Source organism: Rana temporaria, chromosome 1 (genome assembly GCF_905171775.1).
Source record: "Rana temporaria chromosome 1, aRanTem1.1, whole genome shotgun sequence".
Lineage (NCBI taxonomy): Eukaryota > Metazoa > Chordata > Amphibia > Anura > Ranidae > Rana > Rana temporaria.
In genome coordinates, this window is record NC_053489.1 from 98050614 (window position 1) to 98073266 (window position 22653).

The 22653-nt window shown below is 42.5% G+C and overlaps 1 protein-coding gene across 1 annotated transcript; it reads right to left on the reverse strand.

Annotated features, from left to right (window-relative positions):
* Nucleotides 1-1258: 1258 nt before the first annotated feature.
* S100Z (S100 calcium binding protein Z) lies at nt 1259-6520 on the reverse strand. Its single transcript, XM_040341052.1, has 3 exons — nt 6378-6520; nt 5983-6138; nt 1259-1550 (listed from the first exon to the last, which is right to left on the reverse strand). Exons 2-3 carry the CDS (start codon nt 6121-6123, stop codon nt 1392-1394), a joined length of 300 nt encoding a protein of 99 aa, XP_040196986.1. The 5' UTR covers nt 6124-6138; nt 6378-6520; the 3' UTR covers nt 1259-1391.
* Nucleotides 6521-22653: the final 16133 nt, after the last annotated feature.

Here is a 22653-nt window from a genome sequence, read left to right on the forward strand (position 1 = left end):
TTCAGCTTCCCTGCTTCAGACAATCAGAGGAAGCTTTGTATGCAACCCCCCTTTTTTGTAATTTATTTTTATAAAAAAAAAAAATTGTATATGTATATATATTTATTTATTTTTTATTAAAGGGCCCAGAGGTCCCCAGGGCCCGGATGGCTACCCCCCCCCCTATTTTTATATATATTTTTCTTTATTTTATTCCTTCTTTTTTTTTTGTAAATGGCCCCCCCCGCGTCTCAATTTGCGGCAGCCCCCCCCCCCCGCTTATCAATTTCAGGCGGCAGCACCCCCCCCCCCGGTTCTCTGCTCCAGGGGGCCCATGCCTGAAGCGGTGTAAGGGGCCTCATAATTCCTGATGGCTGCCCTGCTGGCTTGTGGTGGAATTTCAGCACCAAAAGCGGTAACCCCGAGCCAGACTCGGGATCACCTCACAGCAGCCACAGGCATGGTTTACTTACCTTGTCCCTGGATCCTGCGATGCCTCCCCGCTGTGTGATTGAGCGGTGTCTCCTCGCTCGATTCACAGTGTCCCTGTGTGCCGCTGAGCTCCGTTCCCTGCGACGTTACGACGCACGGGGGCGGAGAACGGCGCCAAATTCAAAAAAGTAAATAAACACAATACATACAGTATACTGTAATCTTACAGATTACAGTACTGTATGTAAAAAATACACACCCCCCTTGTCCCTAGTGGTCTGCCCAGTGCCCTACATGTGCTTTTATATAATAAAAACTGTTCTTTCTCCCTGCAAACTGTAGATTGTCCATAGCAACCAAAAGTGTCCCTTTATGTCAAAAATGGTTTTAGAGCAGCTAGAAAACAGCGATAATAAATTATAATCACTTGCAGAATTGAGCGATAGCGATTTGTGGGGAAATTCGTCATAAAAAAATAAAAGTAATGACAGCGACAATTCTGCAACTGAGCAAATTTCAGTGATTTTGAGTTGATTACATTATTGAATAATTTTTATTATAATTATATTATTATTTGTTATAATTATTTATAATTATTTGTTATATTATAATTTATAATTTTGTTTTTAAAAAAATGTCATACCCGGGATGCCTACAAGACTCTTGTTTGGACAGATTTAAGTGAGTTATTCCTAAGAATTACAGGCCTACAATATAAAACGCCAAATTTCCTTGCAAAATAATGGTACCGCTTTCAGCACCTAAAATCTGAAATAATCATACCGCCACGCAGTTGTAAAGGGGTTAATCATGCATTTTATTTTTAATTAATTGCAAATACAAAAACTCCCTTATTTATTGTTTATTGCTGAAAAATTAATGCCATAGAACAACATATTTTTACAACATTGATGCTCTTCTGTGTTACAGGCTGATGATCGCTTCCTGCGGGATTCATCACAGTAACTCCCGAATCACATCTATTTCCCCTTCTTCCGTAGCTGTTCCTCGAAGAAGTCATTGCAGGCAACAGTCAGAGCTGCCACCAGCACCACAAATTCATTGAAGTCAACTTCATTATCCTTATTGGAGTCCAGATCATTCATGATCTTGTCAACCAGCTGAGGGTCCTTCTGGCACTGGAAAGGGAAATGGAGGATTAAAATGGCAAAAATTATTTGTGTGTAATCTACTTGTAGAAAGTTTCGTTGGAATGCGCTGAAGTGTGATGTTAAGGTGGGGTGAAGTGACCAAAACATCCAATTATGGGGAATTTAAAATGTAGAATTGTTGCCTAACTTAAAGTGGAGGTTCACCCTAAAACAATTATCTAACATTACATCCAGCATACTAACGATATGTACAGTATGCTGGTATTTTTTTTTCCGCCGTACATACCGTTATATTGTTATTTTCCCCCCGGCTTCCGGGTTCTGATTCCCGCGGGACTGGGCGTTCCTATTGAGAGGTTAGATGATTGACATCTGGTGAAAAACGTCCCATGGCGCATAAGGCGCGTCACCAGTTTTCCGTAAATAGCCGACCTGCGAGTCGGCTCTATATGGCGCCTGCGCAGTCAGCCCTTAAAGGCGGGCGCAGGCGCCGTATATCGCCGTATAGAGCCGACTCGCAGGTCGGCTATTTACGGAAAACTGGTGACGCGCCTTATACGCCATGGGAAGTTTTTCACCAGATGTCAATCATCTAACCTCTCAATAGGAACGGCCAGTCCCACGGGAATCAGAACCTGGAAGCCGGGGGGAAAATAACAATATAACGGTATGTACGGCGAAAAAAAAAAATATACCAGCATACTGTACATGTCGTTAGTATGCTGGATGTAATGTTAGATAATTGTTTTAGGGTGAACCTCCACTTTAACATTTTAGTAAATAAAGCTCATAGTGTGATGATAATGGGAACTCTAGATTATTAACTCCATCAGGATTATATTGCAAGAATTAAAGTAAGCCTGGCTTCTCTACGAAATTTTGGCTTTTCAAAAACTGTCAGCTTTTGAACATATACTTGGGAGCCACTAATGACTTAGGGCTAGTTTACAAGGCTTCAGACATGCTTTGTTAAAGCTCCTGTCACTAAATAAAATGGTTAGCTTACAGTCCTGTTTACACCTTGCTTTTGCTTGGATTGCATCGGTGGGGCTTCAGTGATGCTTCAATGAGGCTTGCAAAAGCAAGGTGTAAATAGGACTGTAAGCTAGGCATTTTATTTAGTGACAGGGTGTTTGACTGGTGTTCAGAGAGCTTTAACAAAGCCTTTCTGAAGCCATGTTTTGAAGCAAGTGCAAACTAGCCGTTAATGTGTGTTGAAGCCGAAGCAAGTGTAAAGAAGCTTTTAGGCCTCGTACACACGACCGAGTTTCTTGGCAAAAACCAGCAAGAAGCTTGCTGTGTTTTTTTTTTGCAGAGGAAACCGGTCGTGTGTACACTTTTCGACGAGAAAACCGTTGAGGATCTCGTCGGGCCAAAAAGAAAGCACGTCGTCTTTTTCCTCGACGGGAATGGGAAAATTTGGCGGCTTCACAAGGAACTCGACGAGCAAAACGATGTGTTTCGCGGACGTGTGTACGAGGCTTTACAGAGACACAAGTAATGACATATCTGGGAAATGGATTCTTTCAACTTATTAATTGGTAAAAAGAAAATGAGTATTGAGCCACACTCTGTCATTCTGTAATGCTTCCTCAACTTTTTATTGAAAACAAGAGGACGGAAAAACTCCACAAGCTGTCTTCTTCTAAAACTAGCGCTTCTGTTCACTTGTTTTCAATAAAGTTGGGGAAGCCTTACAGCCTGGCCTGGGCCTGATATTGTTTTTTTTGCTGGCTTATGGGAGCTTTTTTTACAGAGCAGTGCAGTGGGAGAGTGGAGATGTTCTGGAAGGGAGTTATATTTTTCTTTTTAAGTCACTATTATTGGGTTCTGACCTCTGTTTTCCATTGGACTATGCTTATTTAAAGAAACTATGCCTACACATCTGTGTACTCAAAAAGCACAGTCCATGACGCCACCAATATCCAGTCTTAGCTAACCCCTTCCCCTCCCTACAAGGGAATGTTCCTTTCCTTTGCGCCTCATATGAAAGCAGTTAAAATGCCACTCCGACTCCTGTTTTAGAATGCTAATCCCATTGTGAATCCCCGCCTTTCGGATGTTTTTTTTACACTATGGGCTCTGGGGAATCCATTGCAGCAATACACACACCCTGTATGACTCTATACCTCGCTACTAGGCTGCTACGATAAAACACAAATAAACAATGTACTACAAAAGATAAAATTAAAACACTTCTAAGTACAGATCTAAAGAAAAACCAACGACAGTGATATAATCCTATAAAAACTGCTCCATTTGTTGTATTTGCTTTCTATGTCAAATTTTAAAATAAAGTGTTTGCAAAAGCCAATTCATTTGTGGCTCCAATCAATTCACGTCAATGCTTTTGTAATGAACGAGCAGCTAGTGGGAATGACTCATAAGTATTATGTCTGGAGAAAAAAACATGAGCCATGCGCAGCGAGTAATGGAAAGTTCTATTTCAAAATTGATAGCTGTGCTATTGTTTAGTTAAATGGAAGCAGAACGTTACAAGGAAGGCACAGTGGATTTTGTAGTTAGCCGACTGCCCTTTGGGTTTGTGTGCTTCAGTGAGGTCAATTGACCATCAATGAGGTCAGAACCTTAACCCCCTGGGAATAACTCCTGCAAGAAAATATCATTGACAGCTTGGCTTCCCAGGAGGCTCTGAAGCAGCTGTAGCTCTTCCATATATCAGGTGATAGAAATGCCTAAGTCAGTAGAATTCTTTACCACTTTCTAGATTTACAGACTTGTAGAAAACTGAAAAAAGTACTTTAGACCAAACTAAACCCAGGCCTTCTAAATACACATATAGCATGCAAAATACCAAGCGCTGTAACCCCTAACAAGTAAATTGGAATCTCTCTATTCATTTATTGGGTGTCAGTAAATTGAAATCAAATTGATTTACTATAGGCTATTTGTTATTGCACTTCACCATTGTTCTTTGTACTGCCGGGCAGCATTGTTTAAAGCCTTATTGAATGACAAGGTATAAATGAAATTGATTTCTGTCCAATATTTTAATGGGGTGGAAGCAGTTAATGTTCTATTCTTTGAGGTCTTGGAATAAATTTGAATGCAGTGTCAGCGTCTTGTGAAGTGACAGTAGAGCAAATGAAAATAAACTGTCATTTGCAAAGTCTGTCTCTAGGGATTAACCACTAAGGACAGGATATAGCAATCTGTGACATCTCTATCGTGGCATAATAAAAAATCATGTATATAAACGGTGCTAACTGCCAACAATTTTACCTTTCCAGTGTAAAATACATACAATGACACAGACAAAATAAAACACATCAAATACATATAATAATCTAAAGCCATGGATTTGAAACTGTTACTGAACTGTGGTTGATTTACTAAAACTGGAGAAACCAATCAGCTTCCAGGTTTTTTTTGTCAAGCTTAATTGAACAAGCTGAAGGCTACCATGCACAGTTGATCAAATTTCACACTCTTAAGTTTTAGTAAATCAACCCCTTAGAATCCCAGCATTCTGCCTATCTGGAGTTTATTGGCAGCTTCTATATTTAAAGTGGAGGTTAACCCGAAAACGTATTTTTTAACATTAGATTGATGCTCATTTTGTCAAGGGGAATCGGGTAGTTTTATTAAAATCGAAACAGTACTTACTGTTTTAGAGAGCGATCTTCTCCGCCGCTTCCGGGTATGGGCTGCGGGACTGGGCGTTCCTATTTGATTGACAGGCTTCCGACGGTCGCATCCATCGCGTCACGATTTTCCGTAAGTAGCCGAACGTCGGTGCGCAGGCGCCGTATAGAGCCGCACCGACGTTCGGCTTCTTTCGGCTACTCGTGACGCGATGTATGCGACCATCGGAAGCCTGTCAATCAAATAGGAACGCCCAGTCCCGAAGACCATACCTGGAAGCGGCGGAGAAGATCGCTCTCTAAAACGGTAAGTACTGCTTCGATTTTAAAAAAACTACCCGATTCCCCTTGACAAAATGAGCATCAATCTAATGTTAAAATTTTTTTTTCGGTTGAACTCCCGCTTTAATCCTAAAACAGAGAGCATATTAATGAAATAACTTTTTTTTTTAAATGTTAGGTAATTTCCAGAGCCCAGGTTACGAATAAAGCTCCTCATATAAAATTATTTATATTGGTGACTTTCCGTTTTGATAAACTTATTTTTTTTTCAATCCAAATGGGTTTTACAATTGACCTAACATTCCCTTATCTAGCCAGAGAAGCATTTTTCTAATTAAAGATGTAGTGGAATTTTTCATCTATCGGTGAAGATCTGATATCCAACAAACTCTGCCTTTTATTGGTAAATCTGTCAGTTGATTACATTTTGTCAACCATCACTTTATCTCTCTCAGTCCCTTTTCCCTTAAATAATGATTTATTAAATTCTAAAAAAAGTTGTCAGCAAAAGTTTGTAGCCTTTTTTTCCTCTATACTTCTTCCCCAACCACATGTGTGTGCCTCATACTTACAGCAAGGAAGTCTGTCAGTTCGCTCTGCAAGAGCTGCTTCAGTTCTCCTTTGTTCAGCTTGTACTTGTCACCCTCTTTGCCCGAGTAATGGTGAAAGATTCGGATCATGGTATCCATGGCACCTTCCAACTGAGTAGGCATTTTCGCGATGAATGTCTAAAAGGGCATAATAAAAAATATCAATGTACATCCTTTTCTTTTTTTTTTTTGCATAAAGATAAAAAAAATTCTATAGCATTAAATTATTTAAAAAAATAATACTAGTGTCAAAGCAATAACCAATCTAAATGGAATAGAAGCACATTTCTCTGTGAGGCTACAGCACGGTTGCTTCTTCAAGGAAGTGGGCGAGTCTGAAGGTCCTGATGGAAAGAATATAAAAAACAGATTCATACCTGTATGTTCGCAAACAAACGGAGCCAGGTCAATTATAAAGACAGCTCAGCAGCTGGGATATTTATACATAATGCCCCAGCATAGCACATGTATTCCCAAAATGCAAAATCTGCTTCGGCACCAATGAATACAGGTGAGCATCCTGCGTCATTCATAGCAACAGGTGGATTGGCTGCTGGCTTTCAGTTTCCTCCGTTTTGTATAACCTCATACTAAAGCATACCTGTGACTACCTGTAGCACCCAGGTAGGAGGAGCCCCGCCACCTCTACACATCTGTTCATTAAAGCAGGTAGGAAATGAAGGCAATTAGTTGCTAAGATACTAAGGCAGAGGAAAATGTCCAAAAATAAACCTGAGGAAGAAGGGAATATATTTCTGTTTTTCCCTCTAGGGTGGAGATATGCATTGTCAATAAATGCAAAATAATAAAAATTGTAACAATAACTGCATAAAAAGGGATAACATTTTCATTTATCACTGGGTGAAAATGCAACAAATATAACAAGCCAGTCTCTGTTTTGCAACTGTTTAAGGCTTCATTCACAACTGAGCATTTTCAGCTCGTAAAACACCCGAAAAACAAACAAAATCCCATTAATTTAACGTTCACATCACGTGTAGCCTGAAGCAAAATGCCTGAAGCTCAAAAAAGTACATGAGCTTCTTTTTGGGCAGATTACAGGTGTTTTTGGTGACCCTTTGACTTGTGCAAAAACAGGTGTTTTTCTGCTTTTTACATTGGTGACCCTTTGACTTGTGCAAAAACGCAGCAAAACGCGGTAAAAACTTTCGACTTTCTGCCTGAAAAAAATACGCTCAGGTGTGAATGCAAAACAAAAATAAGGTGTGCTTTCTGTGCTAATGCCGCATACAGACGGTCATTTTTTGCGATGGAAAAAAAATGAAGTTTGAAGTGATGAAAAAAAACGACATTTTTGAAACTTCATTTTCAAAAACGATGTAGAATACACACCATCGTTTTGAAAAATGATGAACAAAGTGACGGCACTCTAAAGGGGAAGTTCTATTCGCCTTGAGGCTGCTTTTAGCTGGTTACTTGTTAGTAAAAGACGTTTCGTGCTTTTTTGTCTGTTACAGCGTGATGAATGTGCTTACTCCATTATGAATGGTAGTTTTACCTCCCGTCTCAAAACTTGCTTCTGGGCATGTGCGGGTTTAAAACGTCATTTTTGCCCACACACGATCATTTTTTATGACACAAAAAATGACATTTTAAAAAAATGACATAAAAAATTCGAGCATGTTCGAATTTTTTTTTTGTCATTTTTCAGAAGACATAAAATGACATTTTGCCCACACACGATCATTTTAAATGACATTTTTAAAAATGTCATTTTATTTCATCACAAAAAATGACCGTCTGTACGCGGCATAAGAATTAGAATTTTTGGTGTATGAAATAAATTCTGAATACAATACTATTAAAGCTAAGGTAATTTTTAAGGTCCCTTTCACACTTCTGCGACTTGGTACTACACAGTCGCATGACAAGTCGTTCCCCATGATTTCCAATGATAACCATTCATATCTGTGCGACTTCAAGTTGCGGCAACTTTAAAGTAGTCCCTGTACTACTTTGGTCTGACTGTCATGTGAGTTGAGGTCTATATACCTTAAGTTTACACAGGCATTCCCTGAAATCGTGGCAAAATCGCATCTCAAGACTTTGAAGTTGCCGTAGTGTGAAAGGGTCCTAAGGCTGGGTTCAAAATGTTACGAAGTGGTAACGCATGAAAACACACATTATGGAAGATGTCGAATCTAAAGCCCCATACACACGGTCGGACTTTTGGCCAACCAACTTCAAAATCTGCAACTTTTCTAATTTGTGTGACCGTGTGTACGCTTCATCAGACCAACTTTTTCGGGTTTCATCCGACAAAAAGTTGGGTCTGCAAACGGACCAACTTTTCGGCAACAAAAGTCCGATGGTGCCTTGTGTGACCGTGTGTACAGCAAGCCAACCAACTTTTGGACAAAGTGCAAATACGCATGCTCAGAACCAATGTTAAAAGCAACAAACAATAGCAGAAGTTAACCAAAGGGTGGCGGTAAAGAGCAGAAAAGAGCAAAAAAAACATGTGATGTTAGGAAAGTTTTAGAAAAGTTTGCAGAAAAGTCTGACTGTGTGTATGCTATGGGTGTGACCGAACAAATCAATTAGGACAAAAATCCAAGGGAAATTTTGTTGGATGTCTGACCGTGTGTACGAGCCTTTAGATACACTGGATTCTCACAAACGAAAAACTGATGGCCAAACTTACCATCACCATGCGTAATTACCACAAAACTTGGGACCCATGGATCTCAAAATGTATGCCCACAGACTTCAATCTCATCCTTCTAGACCTGTGAGTAGACACTCAATTTCTCTTAAATTGACAGGCCATCATCTAATCTTCTGCAATGTTCTTCCCCTACCATCAGACCCTGTCTGCTCTCTTCTTATCTATCCCCTTCTCTTCTCTTACTCTCTTTACTCAATTCCCTTTCTCTTTTAATTGCACACCAATCATCGTTAAGCTTGGGCCCTGAGTAGGGTTGCCACCTCATCCCTTTAAAACAGAACACATATTAATTACACAGGTTCTGTGGCTAATTAAGGTGGTAATTAGACTCATTTGGTGCCTTACCTGCATTAAATTAGCCTCAGAACCTGTGTAATTCATATGTGTTCTGTTTTAAAGGGATGAGGTGGCAACCCTAGCCCTGAGCCACAGACCGATACGACTTGTAATGTGATTTGACGGGTCCAAATTGCATGACAAGTCGCTCCCTATTGTCAGTAATGGAACTGTTCAAATCGGTGCAATGCCGACTTTGTGGTGCCATCATTTGAAAAAGATGTTCCTGCATTAATTTTGATCATTTTAGGTGCGACTTGCATATACATCTGTGCATGAAGTTGCACAGATATCAGCCAAATCACTCCTGAAGTGGCACTGACATGCGGCTTTGAAATTGTGTGATTTCAAGTGACGTTTGCGCAATTTCAAAGTCAGATTCAATGTGTATGTGAAGTCACATACTGACCAAATTACTTCTATTATCTTGTCTAAATCTGCTACTTTTTGATCTGTACTATACAACTCGCCTGTGTGCCTTGCTAACGCACTATGGGGTTGATTTACTAAAATCAAGTAGACTGTGCACTTTGCAAACTGCAGTTGTACTCTGCAAGTTGTACTCTGCAGCTGCCCCTCAGCTTAACCACCCTGGCAGCAGGGCCATCTTAAAGCGGAGCTCATCGGAACCCTCCCCCCTCCAGTGTCACATTTGACACCTTTGACAGGTATTTGCACCCACTTCCGGCCACACAGTCTGCGGGTAGACTGCGGGCAGGACGTCAATTCCCCCCCGTTGGGTTCTAGGAAACACACAGCTCCCAGAAGACAGCGGTAACCAGTCAGCACGGTGCAGCGCGACTAGCGCATGCGCCGTAGGGAACCGGGCAGTGAAGCCGGAGCGCTTCACATCCTGGTTCCCTCACTGAGGATGGCGGGGGGGGCACACAGAGGCATCAGGCAGAGGACACAGGCAGAGGACACAGCCCACAGACACAGCAGGGGGACATCGCAGGATCCTGGGGACAAGAATTCTGCTATGCAATCCCGAGTGTGGCTCGGGGTTACCACTAATGGTACTGAAATGTAACCCCCGAGCCACACTTGGAAATACCGTCAGGGATAAATGAGGTCAATCAATGCAAAGCTTCACTTTGCAAAAAATACCAAATCGTGTGTAGAAAGTGCACAGTCTATTTGCCTTTAATAATCAACCCCTATGTATCTTGTCCTGGACTGTAGTGTCCTACCTTCCTTAATTTGTAATGGCACTTCAATGCACCTACATTGTAGTGTACCGCAATGTATGGTAATGCACTAACCATGTGTTGTAGTGCACTACATTGCAATAAAAGTTCATGCAGTTTTTTGTTGTGTTAGACAGCTGTGAAATTGAATGGGCTGCCTTAATGCAACTTAGGCCCCGTACACACGGCCGAGGAACTCGACGTGCCAAACACATCGAGTTCCTCGGCGTGTTCAGTCCTGGAGCCGCCGAGGAGCTCGGCGGGCCGAGTTCTCCCATAGAACAACGAGGAAATAGAGAACATGTTCTCTATTTCCTCGCCGAGGTCCTCGTCGGCTTCCTCGGCCGAAAGTGTACAAACGGCCGGGTTTCTCGGCGGAATTCAGCTTCCGACCGAGTTTCTGGCTGAATTCTGCCGAGAAACTCGGTCGTGTGTACGGGGCCTTACAATAACGTGCATACATTAAGGCACTGCAACAGTGTAAATCCAGACTTTTATAATGCGCATTACTGCACTGCATAATGCGTGCGTGTTAATGCAAAGTAACAGTATGAACCTGGCCTTAATTAACTTTTTACGAAATGTAACCTTTATAATTAACTTATTTTGGCATTTGCTCTACAGCAGCACTCAGACTGGAAGGGGAAGGAGCAAGACTGTGAATCAATCAGGTTTGCAGCATCCAAATGTGCTGACATGGAACATGATGACAGGGCCGATCCGCCCTATAGGCTCACTATGCAAGCCGCTTAGGGCTCGCAAAGCTGCGGAGGGCCCCCCAAATTACTAGAGGCCCCGCCTGGTGAGAAGTCATTTTCAGCCCCTCACCCCACTTCTCAACTCGCTGGCTACATGGGAGAAGAGGTAAGAAGTCAGCACCCCCCACTTCTCACTTTAATGTAAGATGTAATTTCCGACAGCAGAACACCCCCTCCCCCGGCTTCTCAATTTTAATACTTTGATGTGACATGTCATTTTTGGAAGCCCCCCCCCCCCTGCTTCTCAACTTTGATGTGACATGTCATTTTGCTTAGGGCCCCAGGGAGGTCAGGATCGGCACTACATGCTGATAATAGAGAAAGTATAGATAATAATGGAGTAAGCACATGGATGGCTTCAGTAAGGCTTCAGTAATCTGCTGCTGTTTTTTTCACCTTCTAGTAAGGAAGCTGGGCAAGTGTAAGAGCATAGGTGTGCGCACAGGGTGTGCCAGGTGTGCCTCGGCACACCCTAATCACCCTGTGCTGGGCAGATTTTCCTTGCTGCTTTGCTGCAGAGAAAGTTACTGGGGGATCTGTCCCCGATCCCTTCCTCTGTCTCAAAAGTGAGACATTAGGGGTCTGATTAGACCCCTGATAATCTACCAAAGCTCCCTTATGAGGCACCTAAAAAAAAATTGTAAAACCTCTGCCCTACTGACACTGTCAATTGCCCTACCGATAGAGAAAAGAAACAAAAATATATACACACACACACCAATGTGTAAGAGGTGACATTGCTATGAAAAACTGAGGAATGGATAGGTAAAAATACAAATCCTTTGGGAGATAAAACAGACTCCTAATATTTATTTCTTCTCTGTATTTAGCGGTTTGCCTAAAATTGAGCTTTGAATGCAGGGTGATTTTTTTCAATGTGTAGATTTAACTGTATCTCTTTAGCTCCATTCACACAGGCGGATCCGTTTCAATTCGATCTCCCCATAGAGGAGAGCGGGACTCTGACAGGTCCGTCCCTGTACAGTAAGCAGAGACAGACTTGTCATACATCTGCTCAGCAGGGATCCCCTGCTGATCAAGTGTAGACCGTCGGGCGGACCGCCCGTGTGAAAGCACCCTTCGAATTTCAAAAGTTGTCCATACTGCATCTGAAATCATACAGACATGCACCCGTTCATGCCCATACAAGCTGAGATGTGTACATTCTGTGCCTGTGCATCTGATCACAAACAAAAAGGACATTTAACCCAGGTTCACACTGGGCTGCGGGAGTGAAGCCGTGCGAGTTCAGCTGAACTCGCACGATTTCACTCCCGCTGGCAGTCCCGATGTCGGCTGCGATTATAGACACATCTGTGCAGGTTTCTGCACAGATGTCAATGTAAATCGCGGGCCGAAATCGCAAAAAGTAGTACAGAAACTACTTTTTGAAATCGGTGCAGCGCCGCAGATGCAGCGTCACACCGATTAGGACGTGCCATTGCCGGTAATTTGCGGCAAATACCGCCTTTTGACATGCCAAATTGCATGTCAAAACGCACCAGTGTGAACCAGGGCTAATGGAGCAAAGTAGCAATTTATGATGCAAATCAGGCCGCCTCTCACTTAGCACAACACCACAGAGTGTATTTGCAACCCCTACATCTGAATTCCTGGGCATCCAACTACAATAGATTTGTAAAGTATAGAGCAGGCAAAGGAGGATATTAAACCTTAAAATAAATCTCTCCCACAATCTCTTTTATGGCTTGTTGTGCATCAGAACAGATATATGTCCCCCCTATTGATGTTTACTGTACATCTCCCATTGAATGGGTCATTCATTCATGCAGTGGCGTCAGAGGAGCAGAATGACCTCAGCCTTCAGTCATTCTGAATGAGTGAGGAGCAGGGTCATCCTGTGACTGCACCGCATGAATGACACGTTCAGGAGGAGTTGTATTGCATTCAATGGCACAAATGCAGAATGACCTCAACCTTCATGCATTAGATTGGCTGAAGGCTGAGGTCTGACGCTGCTGCCTGATATTTACATGTTAGCCCTGAATTCACTAGGCAGTGGCAGCGGCGCATAGGGTCCATTTACACTGTATGCCTGAGCACAGCGTACAATACAATTTAAACAATGAATGCAAGTTTTTCTAGTTTTGGTTTATGCAGCTAAATGCTATGGTCTAAAAGCAATAGTGTGAATGGACCCATAGCATGATCACATAAATATATATATCTATATATATATATCTATATATATATATATATATATATATATATATATGTGTGTGTGCGTGTGATCCTGCACTTCTGCCTGCAGGGGGCGTGCACGTGCTGCCGGCAGGCCGCTTCTTCTGTGATTTTTTACAGCAGGAGCCGATCTGCGGGTGCTCGCCACTGGATGTCCACTGAATGTAAACAAGGCAGATCTCCATTCTGACAGTTGGGAAGGGATGCATTTTGTGTCCCTGCAAAGCAGGGAATACAATCCATCTCTTTCCTTAGTAAAAAAACTGGTAAGTTAACCCTTTGATTGCGCTAAAACAGTGGTCTCCAAAACTGCAGCCCTGGGGCCCTTTGCTTGCTTTTATCTGGCCCTTGGGGCTCTATTTCAGTCACTGATACTAACAGTGGGGCGTGGGGACCAATGAAGGGGCACAATCCCTCCCAATGACACCAATAATGGGGTCCAATTTTTTCCAATGACACCAAAGATGGGTCCCAATTTCTCCCATTGGCACCAACGATGGGGCCCAATTCCTCCCTAGGACACCAATGATGCGGGGAACATTTCCTCCCAATGACACCAATGACGGGGCACTATACCCCCCAATGACACCAATGATGGGGCACTATTCCCCCCAATGACACCAATGATGGGGCACAATTCCTTCCACTGATTCCAAAGATTTTTTTTTTCCTACTGACATCTGGACCTTTTCTATGCCCAATAGCCACAGTCTGACCCCCCTAATGTTTGAAGAACTGTAAACTGGCCCTTTGAATCAAAAGTTTGGAGACCCCTGCTTTAGATGTTTAATCTCTTCCCAGCTAGTGTCATTAGTACAGTGATAGTGCAAATTTTTAGTTTTAAACATTGATCACTATATTAGTGTCACTGGTTCCCAAAAAGTGTCAATTAGTGTCCGATGCAATATCTCAGTCCCGCTATAAGTCGTGGATCGCCGCCATTACTAGTATAAAAAAAATTAAAATTCCAGTACATATACCCTAGTTTGTAGACGCTATAACGTTCATGTAAACCAATCAATATACACTTATTGGTATTTATTTATTTATTTTTACCAGAAAGATGTAGCAGAATACATTTTGGCCTAAATTCATGAAGAAATTATACTTTTTACTGGATGTATTTTATAACAGAAAGTAAAAAATATATATATATTTTTCAGAATTGTCGATCTTTTTTTGTTTATAGCACAAAAAAAAAAATGCAAAGGTAATCCAATACCACCAAAAGAAAGCTCTAATTGTGGGAAAAAATTACATATATTTCATTTGGGTACAACGTTGCATGACCGTGTAAGTTGTCAGTTAAATGTAACACAGCGCCGAATCGCAAAAAATGGCCTGGTCACGAAGGGGCATAAATCTTCCGGAGGTCAGGTGGTTTTATTTTATAGTCTTTTTTCACACCTGCCTAAAACTTTGATACAGTACTGTATATTAACTGAAAACTGTCCCAGCTTTGTTTGTAGAGGTAAGTGTTTGATGTAGCAGTTTGAAGGGGGAAGATTTCGTAGGCCCGATATTCTTTGGGGAATGGCAACAATTACCATCACTGTGGTAAGGAACAAAATGATAATTAGCAGGATAAAAGGATTTGACTGCTGTAAACCTAAATGTGATTGTTATTTCTGACTGCACTTCCTACATCACTACTCTTTCTACTGCCATACCAGATAAGATCACAAATGTTTTATGTGAAGAAAAGAACTGAACATCCTTTCTGATGTTAGGTAAAAGACTGAACTGCAGGCTATTGAAAGCCTTTTACCTGAAGCTGAAGCATGTTCATCATATCGTGATGTGATATTTCTTTTATTTTGATTTTGATCAGCTAGTGCATATTGCATAAACATTTAAAACAGAATGTCAGACTTAAAGTAAACCTATGATGAGACAAATATGGGGGCGGCCATAGCTGACCTCATTCTAAAAACACTAGTTGCTAACCTGCTTGCAACAACACCTTCTGATTTACCAATCCAAATATTCAGGTTGCTGAAAGTGTACAGAAGTCTGAACTTCTTATTTACATACTTGTTCAGGGTCAAAGACATGGGTCAACATGATAGCCGGAAACCAACATGCTCTAAAAGCTAGGTCAATGCAGACCAAACAAACCTGCCCCCCCCCCCCCTGCGCGAGAGGCGGACTGTGGCAATCAGTGCCCCCCCATGTGGGAGATGGGCGTGGCCAGCGATCAGTGCCCCTAGACGTGGCAGATGGATGGACGGCGTAGATCAGTACACCCCTCTGAGACGGACGATGACGATCAGTGGCCTTACCTGAAGCCTCCTACACATGACCGAGTTTCTCGGCAAAAACCAGCAAGGAACTTGCTGTTTTTTTTTTTTTGCCGAGAAAACCGGTCGTGTGTACACTTTTCGACAAGGAAACTGTCGAGGATCTCGTCGAACCAAAAAGAGAACATGTCTTCTTTTTCCTCGACGGCAATGGAGAAATTTGGCTCGCCGAGATCCTCGACAGCCTAACAAGGAACTCGACGAGAAAAACGTTGTGTTTCGCCCGTCGAGTTTCTCAGTCGTGTGTACGAGGCTTTAGGAGGCCAATGCTGCTCCTCACTCCAGCTTGCCAAGGGAAGAGCTGGAGGGGGGGTGTTACTTCTCCTCACAGCCAAACAGGAAGTGGGTCCTGAGACCCAATTGGACGGGAGTCGGGAGTCCTACGACTCCCTGGCCAATCGGATCTCCAGACCTGCTTACTGATTGGCCAGGAGGAGAAGCAGGAAGACATTAGCGAAGATTAATTTGCCAATGCCACACAACTGGGTGGGCTCAGGATGCAGTGCTCTGTGCCCAGAGCCCACCATTATTTGAAGCCAATTAAAGCCTCAGGCTCAAATCATGTGCTTTAAAAAAAAACATTGGAATCCTTGCGCCTGGCGCCTTGCATGTAGATTAGGGGCCGGGGCATGGATAAGGGGGGTGGCGCCCCTGCGCCCCGTATAGGCGGGCCACCACTGGCCAGTTTACTGTCCTGCAGACTTACGGGGGGCTGGACTGTGGCCAGTGAGACTAGAAATTGCTCCAGCATCAGTGCGAGTAAATAATGCCTCAGGCTTGGTAATCAGTGGGAGTAAAAAAAAATTACTGTAGCATCTGTGGTCATTAAGAGAAGGAATTGTTATGCCCCATCATTGGTATTAGTGGGAAGCATAGCACGCCATCATTGGTGTCAGTGGACAGAATAGTGTTCCAGAGGCCAGATAGAGGCAAGCAAGGGGCTTCATCCAGTTTGGAGACCACTAATGCAGATGGCTCATTCACACCAGTGGCCACGTGATACAGCAGCTGCTGGAGTGCGCTGTGAAGGGAGTGGTGCCGATAAATTGTAACAAAGCATCAAAAGTACTTTTTTCTTACTTTTTTCAACTTGAAATGGCATTTAATTTATTTGTGTGCACTGCAAACAGTTGAGATGTGGTGTAGTGCATCACACCACGTTGTGTTACATAAACGTGCAAGCATGTCCTACTTTTTTCAGCATGCACCACTGCAACTCAGTGCCTTTTCTATGCATTGGGCAGGGCTGAAGAGCCAAACACATATGGGGGGTTATTAACGAAAGGCAAATCCATTTTGCACTACAAGTGCAAACTACAAGTGCACTTGAAGTTGCACTGAAAGTGCACTTTGAAATGCAGTCACTGTAGATCCGAGGGGGACATGCAAGGAACATAAAAAACAGCATTTTAGCTTGCACATGATTGGATGATAAAATCAGCAGAGCTTCCCCTCATTTCAGATCTACCCCTCAGGTTTACAGCGACTGCACTTGCAAATGCACTTTCAGTGCAATTTCAAGTGCACTTGTAGTTTGCACTTGTAGTGCAGAGTGGATTTGCCTTTCGTAAATAACCCCCATAGTGTGATTGGTTTTATACTCACTAATCCAAGTATATTGTGTGTAAAAAAACAATTAACGCCACCTTCCTAAAAGGCTACGTGCAAAAAAAGTTATAAAGATTGTATCTTATTTTATGTACGAAAGGCAAATCCACTTTGCACTACAAGTGCAAACTACAAGTGCAAAGTGCATTTGAAATTGCACTGAAAGTGCACTTGGAAGTGCAGTCCCTGTAAATCTGAGGGGTAGATCTGAAATGAGGGGAAGCTCTGCTGATTTTATCTTCCAATCATGTGCAAGCTAAAATGCTTTTTTTTATTCTCCTTGCATGTCCCCCTCAGATCTACAGCGCCTGCACTTCCAAGACTGCAGTGCACTTGTAGTGCAAAGTGAATTTGCCTTTTGTAAATAACCCCTATATCACTATATATATTGTTTTTCACAAGAGGGAATAACAGCTCTGCACTTATATTTTTTATTAATTACTAATCCAAGTATATCACATGATATTAAAAATATTTATCTAAAGTGTTCAAAATGTACTAATTGAACGAAATCTGAGTTGTCTAAACTTTGGCTTTGCAAAGGACCCTTTGCTACTGTAGTAAATAGGACACTGTTAGGAGTAAAGGGATCTTGGCATTGAGATAGTTAACACCTGGACTGGAATAGTAAATCTTGGCTTAATTCCCCCTACAATCAACATGATTAATCACTTTATTCCCCAGTCAACTTCATACTAAAATAGATGAGAATCTTATGGGATTATCAATGGAACACCACTAAGAGCAATGCGGTCTAACACCGTGAATAAAAGCACTTTTAGTGAATACGCCTGCCACAAATAATGTAGAAATCGCTTTCTAAAATACTAAGATTATCTGACATTTTTCACAAGAGTGAAAAAGAGAATATGGAGGTCTGTCATTGTCTTATATAACTGCAAGCCATATACAGTGCCTTGAAAAAGTATTCATACCCCCTTGACATTTTCCACATTTTGACATGTTACAACCAAAAACGTAAATGTATTTTATTGGGATTTTATGTGATAGACCAACACAAAGTGGCACATAATTGTGAAGTGGAGGGAAAATAATAAATGGTTTTCAATTTTTTTTACAAATAAATATGTGAAAAGTGTGGTGTGCATTTTATTCAGCCGCAAGTCTTTTTGGGGAAGTCTCTACCAGCTTTGCACATCTAGACAGAGAATGACATTTTTGCCCATTCTTCTTTGCAAAATAGCTCAGGCTCCGTCAGATTGGATGGAGAGCGTCTGTGAACAGCAATTTTCAAGTCTTGCCACAGATTCTCAATTGTAGCTCTGGCTGTATGTTTAGGGTCATTGCCCTGTTGGAAGGCGAACCTCCACCACAGTCTCAAGCAGGGGCGGACTGACCATTGAGGCACTCGGGCACTGCCCGAGGGCCCCATGCCACTAGGCGGCCCCATCAGGGTTGCCAGGCTCATTAAAACCAGGGACAGTATGTAAAAATCTGTGTTTTTTTTTACATCTGTCCCTGATATGTCCAAAACCGACATGCTTTTGATGTGAAAATCTTGAGATTTTAGCTGCCCTGCCTCTGTAATGCCTCCTGGCTTGGTGGCCATCTGTAAGCCCGGGGGCCCCAAAATCTTCTATTGCCCGGGGCCCCATGAGTTGTCAGTCCACCCCTGGTCTCAAGTCTCAGGCCTCGTACACACGACCGAGTTTCTCTGCAAAAACCAGCAAGAAACTTGCTGGGAGATATTTTTTTGCCGAGGAAACCGGTCATGTGTACATTTTCGTAGAGAAAACTGTCGATAAACTTGACGAGCCAAAAAGAGAGCATTCCTTGACGGGAAAAGAGAAAATTGGCTTGTCAAGTTTCTCGACGGCTTCACAAGGAACTCGACGAGCAAAACGATGTGTTTTTCGCCCGTCGAGTTCCTCTCTCGTGTGTACGAGACCTAACAGGTTTTCAGCCCGGAGCACTGGCAGGGGATTTGAGAAGAGGAGGATCGGGGCTGCTCAGTGCAAAACCATTACACAGAGCCAATTAGAGTCAATTTTTAAGAATTACTTTAAGCTAAGTGAACCTTTGCTTCTCCTTTAGTAAATTAACCTCTTATTAACACCAGAATCTGTTCTGTTCTGAGAATTTTTGCAGAATTTAACTATGATGTGATGTTTAACTACTTCCCATCTGAACCAATTCTGGCACTTCGCTTCTAGATGTAAATATCATTTTTTTGCTAGAAATTACTAAATTACTTAGAACCACCAAACACTATATATGTTTTTTAGAAGAGACCCTAGTAAATAAAATGGCAGTTGTTGCAACTTTTTATGTCACTCGGTATTGGTGCAGCAATTTTTCATACGCTTTTTTTTGGAAAAAATATTATATAAATTAAAAAAAAACACACTAAAGTTAGTCCATTTTTTGGATAATGTGAGAGATGCTGTTATGCCGAGTAGATACATACTTAACATGCCATGCTTGAAAATTGCGCACACTAGTGGAATAGCGCCAAACTTCGGTACTTAAAAATCTCTATAGGTAACACTTTAAAAAGTTTTATAGGTATCTGTTTAGAGTTACAGAGGTCTTGGGATATAATTGTTGCTCTTGCTTTTATTCTCAATTAATTGTTGCTCTTGCTTTTATTCTCAATTTTATTCCTATTACATGGAATGTAAACATCCCTTGTAATAGGAATAGTGCATGACAGGTTCTCTTTATGAAAAGATGTGGGGTCAATAAGACCCCACATCTCTCCTCCAGGTTGGAATTCCTGAGATCAGAAAAAAAAAAACAGGACGATTTCAGCTTTCCAGTCGAGTACATGGCAGTATTTATAACGTATTTATAAAGTATATATAACGTCATGCCTGGGCCTCCAAGAGTCATAGAGATGACCCCTGCGAGCCGTGTGGTTACGTGCGCTGCCAGCAGCGCGTTCGCGACCCTGCTGTGAGCTCCGTGACTGAGCCTGCGGGACACCGCGGGTCCCGCAGGCTCGGTCACGGAGCTCACAGCAAGGTCGCGAGCGCGCTGCCGGCTTTGAGCTCCGTGACTCTGCTGTGAGCTCTGTGACCGAGCCCACGGGACCCGCGGACCCGATCGCCGCCGGTGTCCCACTATCGGGTCACAGAGCTGAAGAACGGGGAGATGTTAGTGTAAACACAACATCTCCCTGTTCTGCCTAGGTGACACTGTCACTGATCATGTTCCCTGCCATCGGGAACAACGATCAGTGACGTGTTATGGCAAGCCCCACCCACTAACAGTTACAAGCGCTCCCTAGGACACACTTAACCCCTTTAGCGCCCCCTACAGGTTAACCCCTTCACTGCCAGTGTAATTTTTACAGTAATCAGTGCATTTTTATAGCACTGATCACTGCAAAAATCAGAATGTCCCAAAATGGTGCCAAAAGTGTCCGATGTGTCCGCCATAATGTTGCAGTTACGATAAAAATCGCTGATCACCGCCATTACTAGTAAAAAAAAAATATTAATAAAAATGCCATAAAACTATCCCCTATTTTGTAGACGCTTTAACTTTTGCACAAACCAATCAATAAACGCTTATTTTTTACCAAAAGTATGTAGAAGAATATGTATCGGCCTAAACTGAGGAAAACTTTTTTTTTTATATATTTTTAGGGGATATTTAGCAAAAAGTAAAAAATATAGAATTTTTTTCAAAATTGTCGCTTTATTTTTTGTTAATAGCGCAAAAAATTAAAACCGCAGAGGTGATCAAATACCACCAAAAGAAGGCTCTATTTGTGGGAATTTTGTTTGGGAGCCACGTCGCACGACGGCGCAATTGTCAGTTAAATCAAAGCAGTGCTGAATCGAAAAAAGTGGCTTGGTCTTTGGCCAGCAAAATGGTCCGGGGCTTAAGTGGTTAAACTTATAGGGGCAGATCCACAGAGCAAGTACGCCGGCGTACCTACTGATACGCCGGCATACTTTCAAATTTCCTGCGTCGTATCTTTAGTTTGAATCCTCAAACCAAGATACGACGGCTTCTGGGTTCGATCCGACAGGCGTACGGCTTCGTACGCCTTCGGATCGTAGGTGCAATACTTCGGCGCCCGCTGGGTGGAGTTTGCGTAGTTTTCCGCGTCGGGTATGCAAATTGGCGATTTACGACGATCCACGAACGTACGCGCGACCGTCGCATTTTCGAACGTCGTCTGTAGTCAGCTTTTTCCGGCGTATAGTTAAAGCTGGCATTTTACGGCGTATAGATGGACTTGCCATGTTAAGTATGGCCGTCGTTCCCGCGTCGAAATTTGAAATTTTTATTTTTTTTGCGTAAGTCATCCGTGAATAGGGATGGACGTAACTCACGTCTAAGTTAAAAAAATGAAGTCCTAGCGACGTCATTTAGCGGCGGTAAATTTCGGGACGACGCATGCGCAGTTCATTCGGTGCGGGGACGCGCTTCATTTAAATGAATCACGCCCCCTAATCGCCGATTTGAATTCCGACGCCAGAAATACACTACGTCGCCGTAACTTACGGCGCAAAATCGTTGAGGATTCAAAATTCCGCTAGGTAAGGTACGGCGGCGTAGCGTATCTCTGATACGCTGCGCGAATGTAATTCTCTCTGGATCTGGCCCATAGTCTTAGCTGGTAAACCCAGATATAGGCAGTCCATTATAAAATGGATGAGTGGATGGATGGATAGATGGAAGGGTAGATGGACAGACTGATGGATGGATTGATGAATATAGACTGTGAGGCCTTGTACACACGACCGTTTTCCTCGATAGAACCCATCAAGAAACTTTTTTGCAGAGGAAAACGGTCGTGTGTACGTTTTTCATCGAGGAAACTGTCGAGGAACTCGACGAGGAACAAAAGAGAACAAGTTCTCTTTTTCCTCGACAGGAGTCTCAATTTCCTCGTCGGGCTGGTTTTCGACGAGAAACGCGAGCGTGTGTATGCTAAGAAACCCGCGCATGCTCAGAATAAAGTATGAGAAGGGAGCGCACCTTCGGTAAAAGTAGCGTTTGTAATGGAGATAGCACATTCGTCACGCTGTAACAGACTGAAAAGTGCGAATCGTCTCTTACCAAACTTTTATTTAACACGCAGTAACATGAGATTAGCAAAAGCAGCCCCAAGAGTTGTGCCAGTGGAATCGAACTTCCCCTGCCATTGTATTTGTTGTACGTCACCGCGTTTGAGAACGACGAGATTTTGTCTTGACCGTGTGTACGCAAAGAAAGCTTGTCCAGTTCCTCGACAAACCTAACAAGGAACTCGTCGAGGAAAACGATGTGTCTTTTCCGACGAGTTCCTCGGTCGTGTGTACGAGGCCTGACAGTGATAAGTGTATTCAGTTCACCTTCACAACCTTTTTCACACAGTAATAAAGTAAAAAGAGCAATATACGGGGTATTGTTTGAGTCTATTTTACATACAGTTGCCTGTGTGATGGATCAGTATTCAGTTGGGATTTGCAGGTTGTTAAGTAAGGATTAGTTCACACTGCTTTTGAAAGGTAACTTAGCAGCAGGTATGCTGCACCTGTATGCAGACCTACCTGAGTCGCTCTAGTCACACAGCAGGGAACTTGTACATAATAATGACGGAGGGAATCTGGTTG

Bases quoted from the DNA above. Each gene is read 5' to 3' on its own strand.
- S100Z (XM_040341052.1), bottom strand. From the start codon at position 6,123: ATGCCTACTCAGTTGGAAGGTGCCATGGATACCATGATCCGAATCTTT. The intron at 1,551-5,982 runs GTAAGTATGAGG...TTCCCTTTCCAG, and splicing joins AACTGACAGACTTCCTTGCT to TGCCAGAAGGACCCTCAGCT.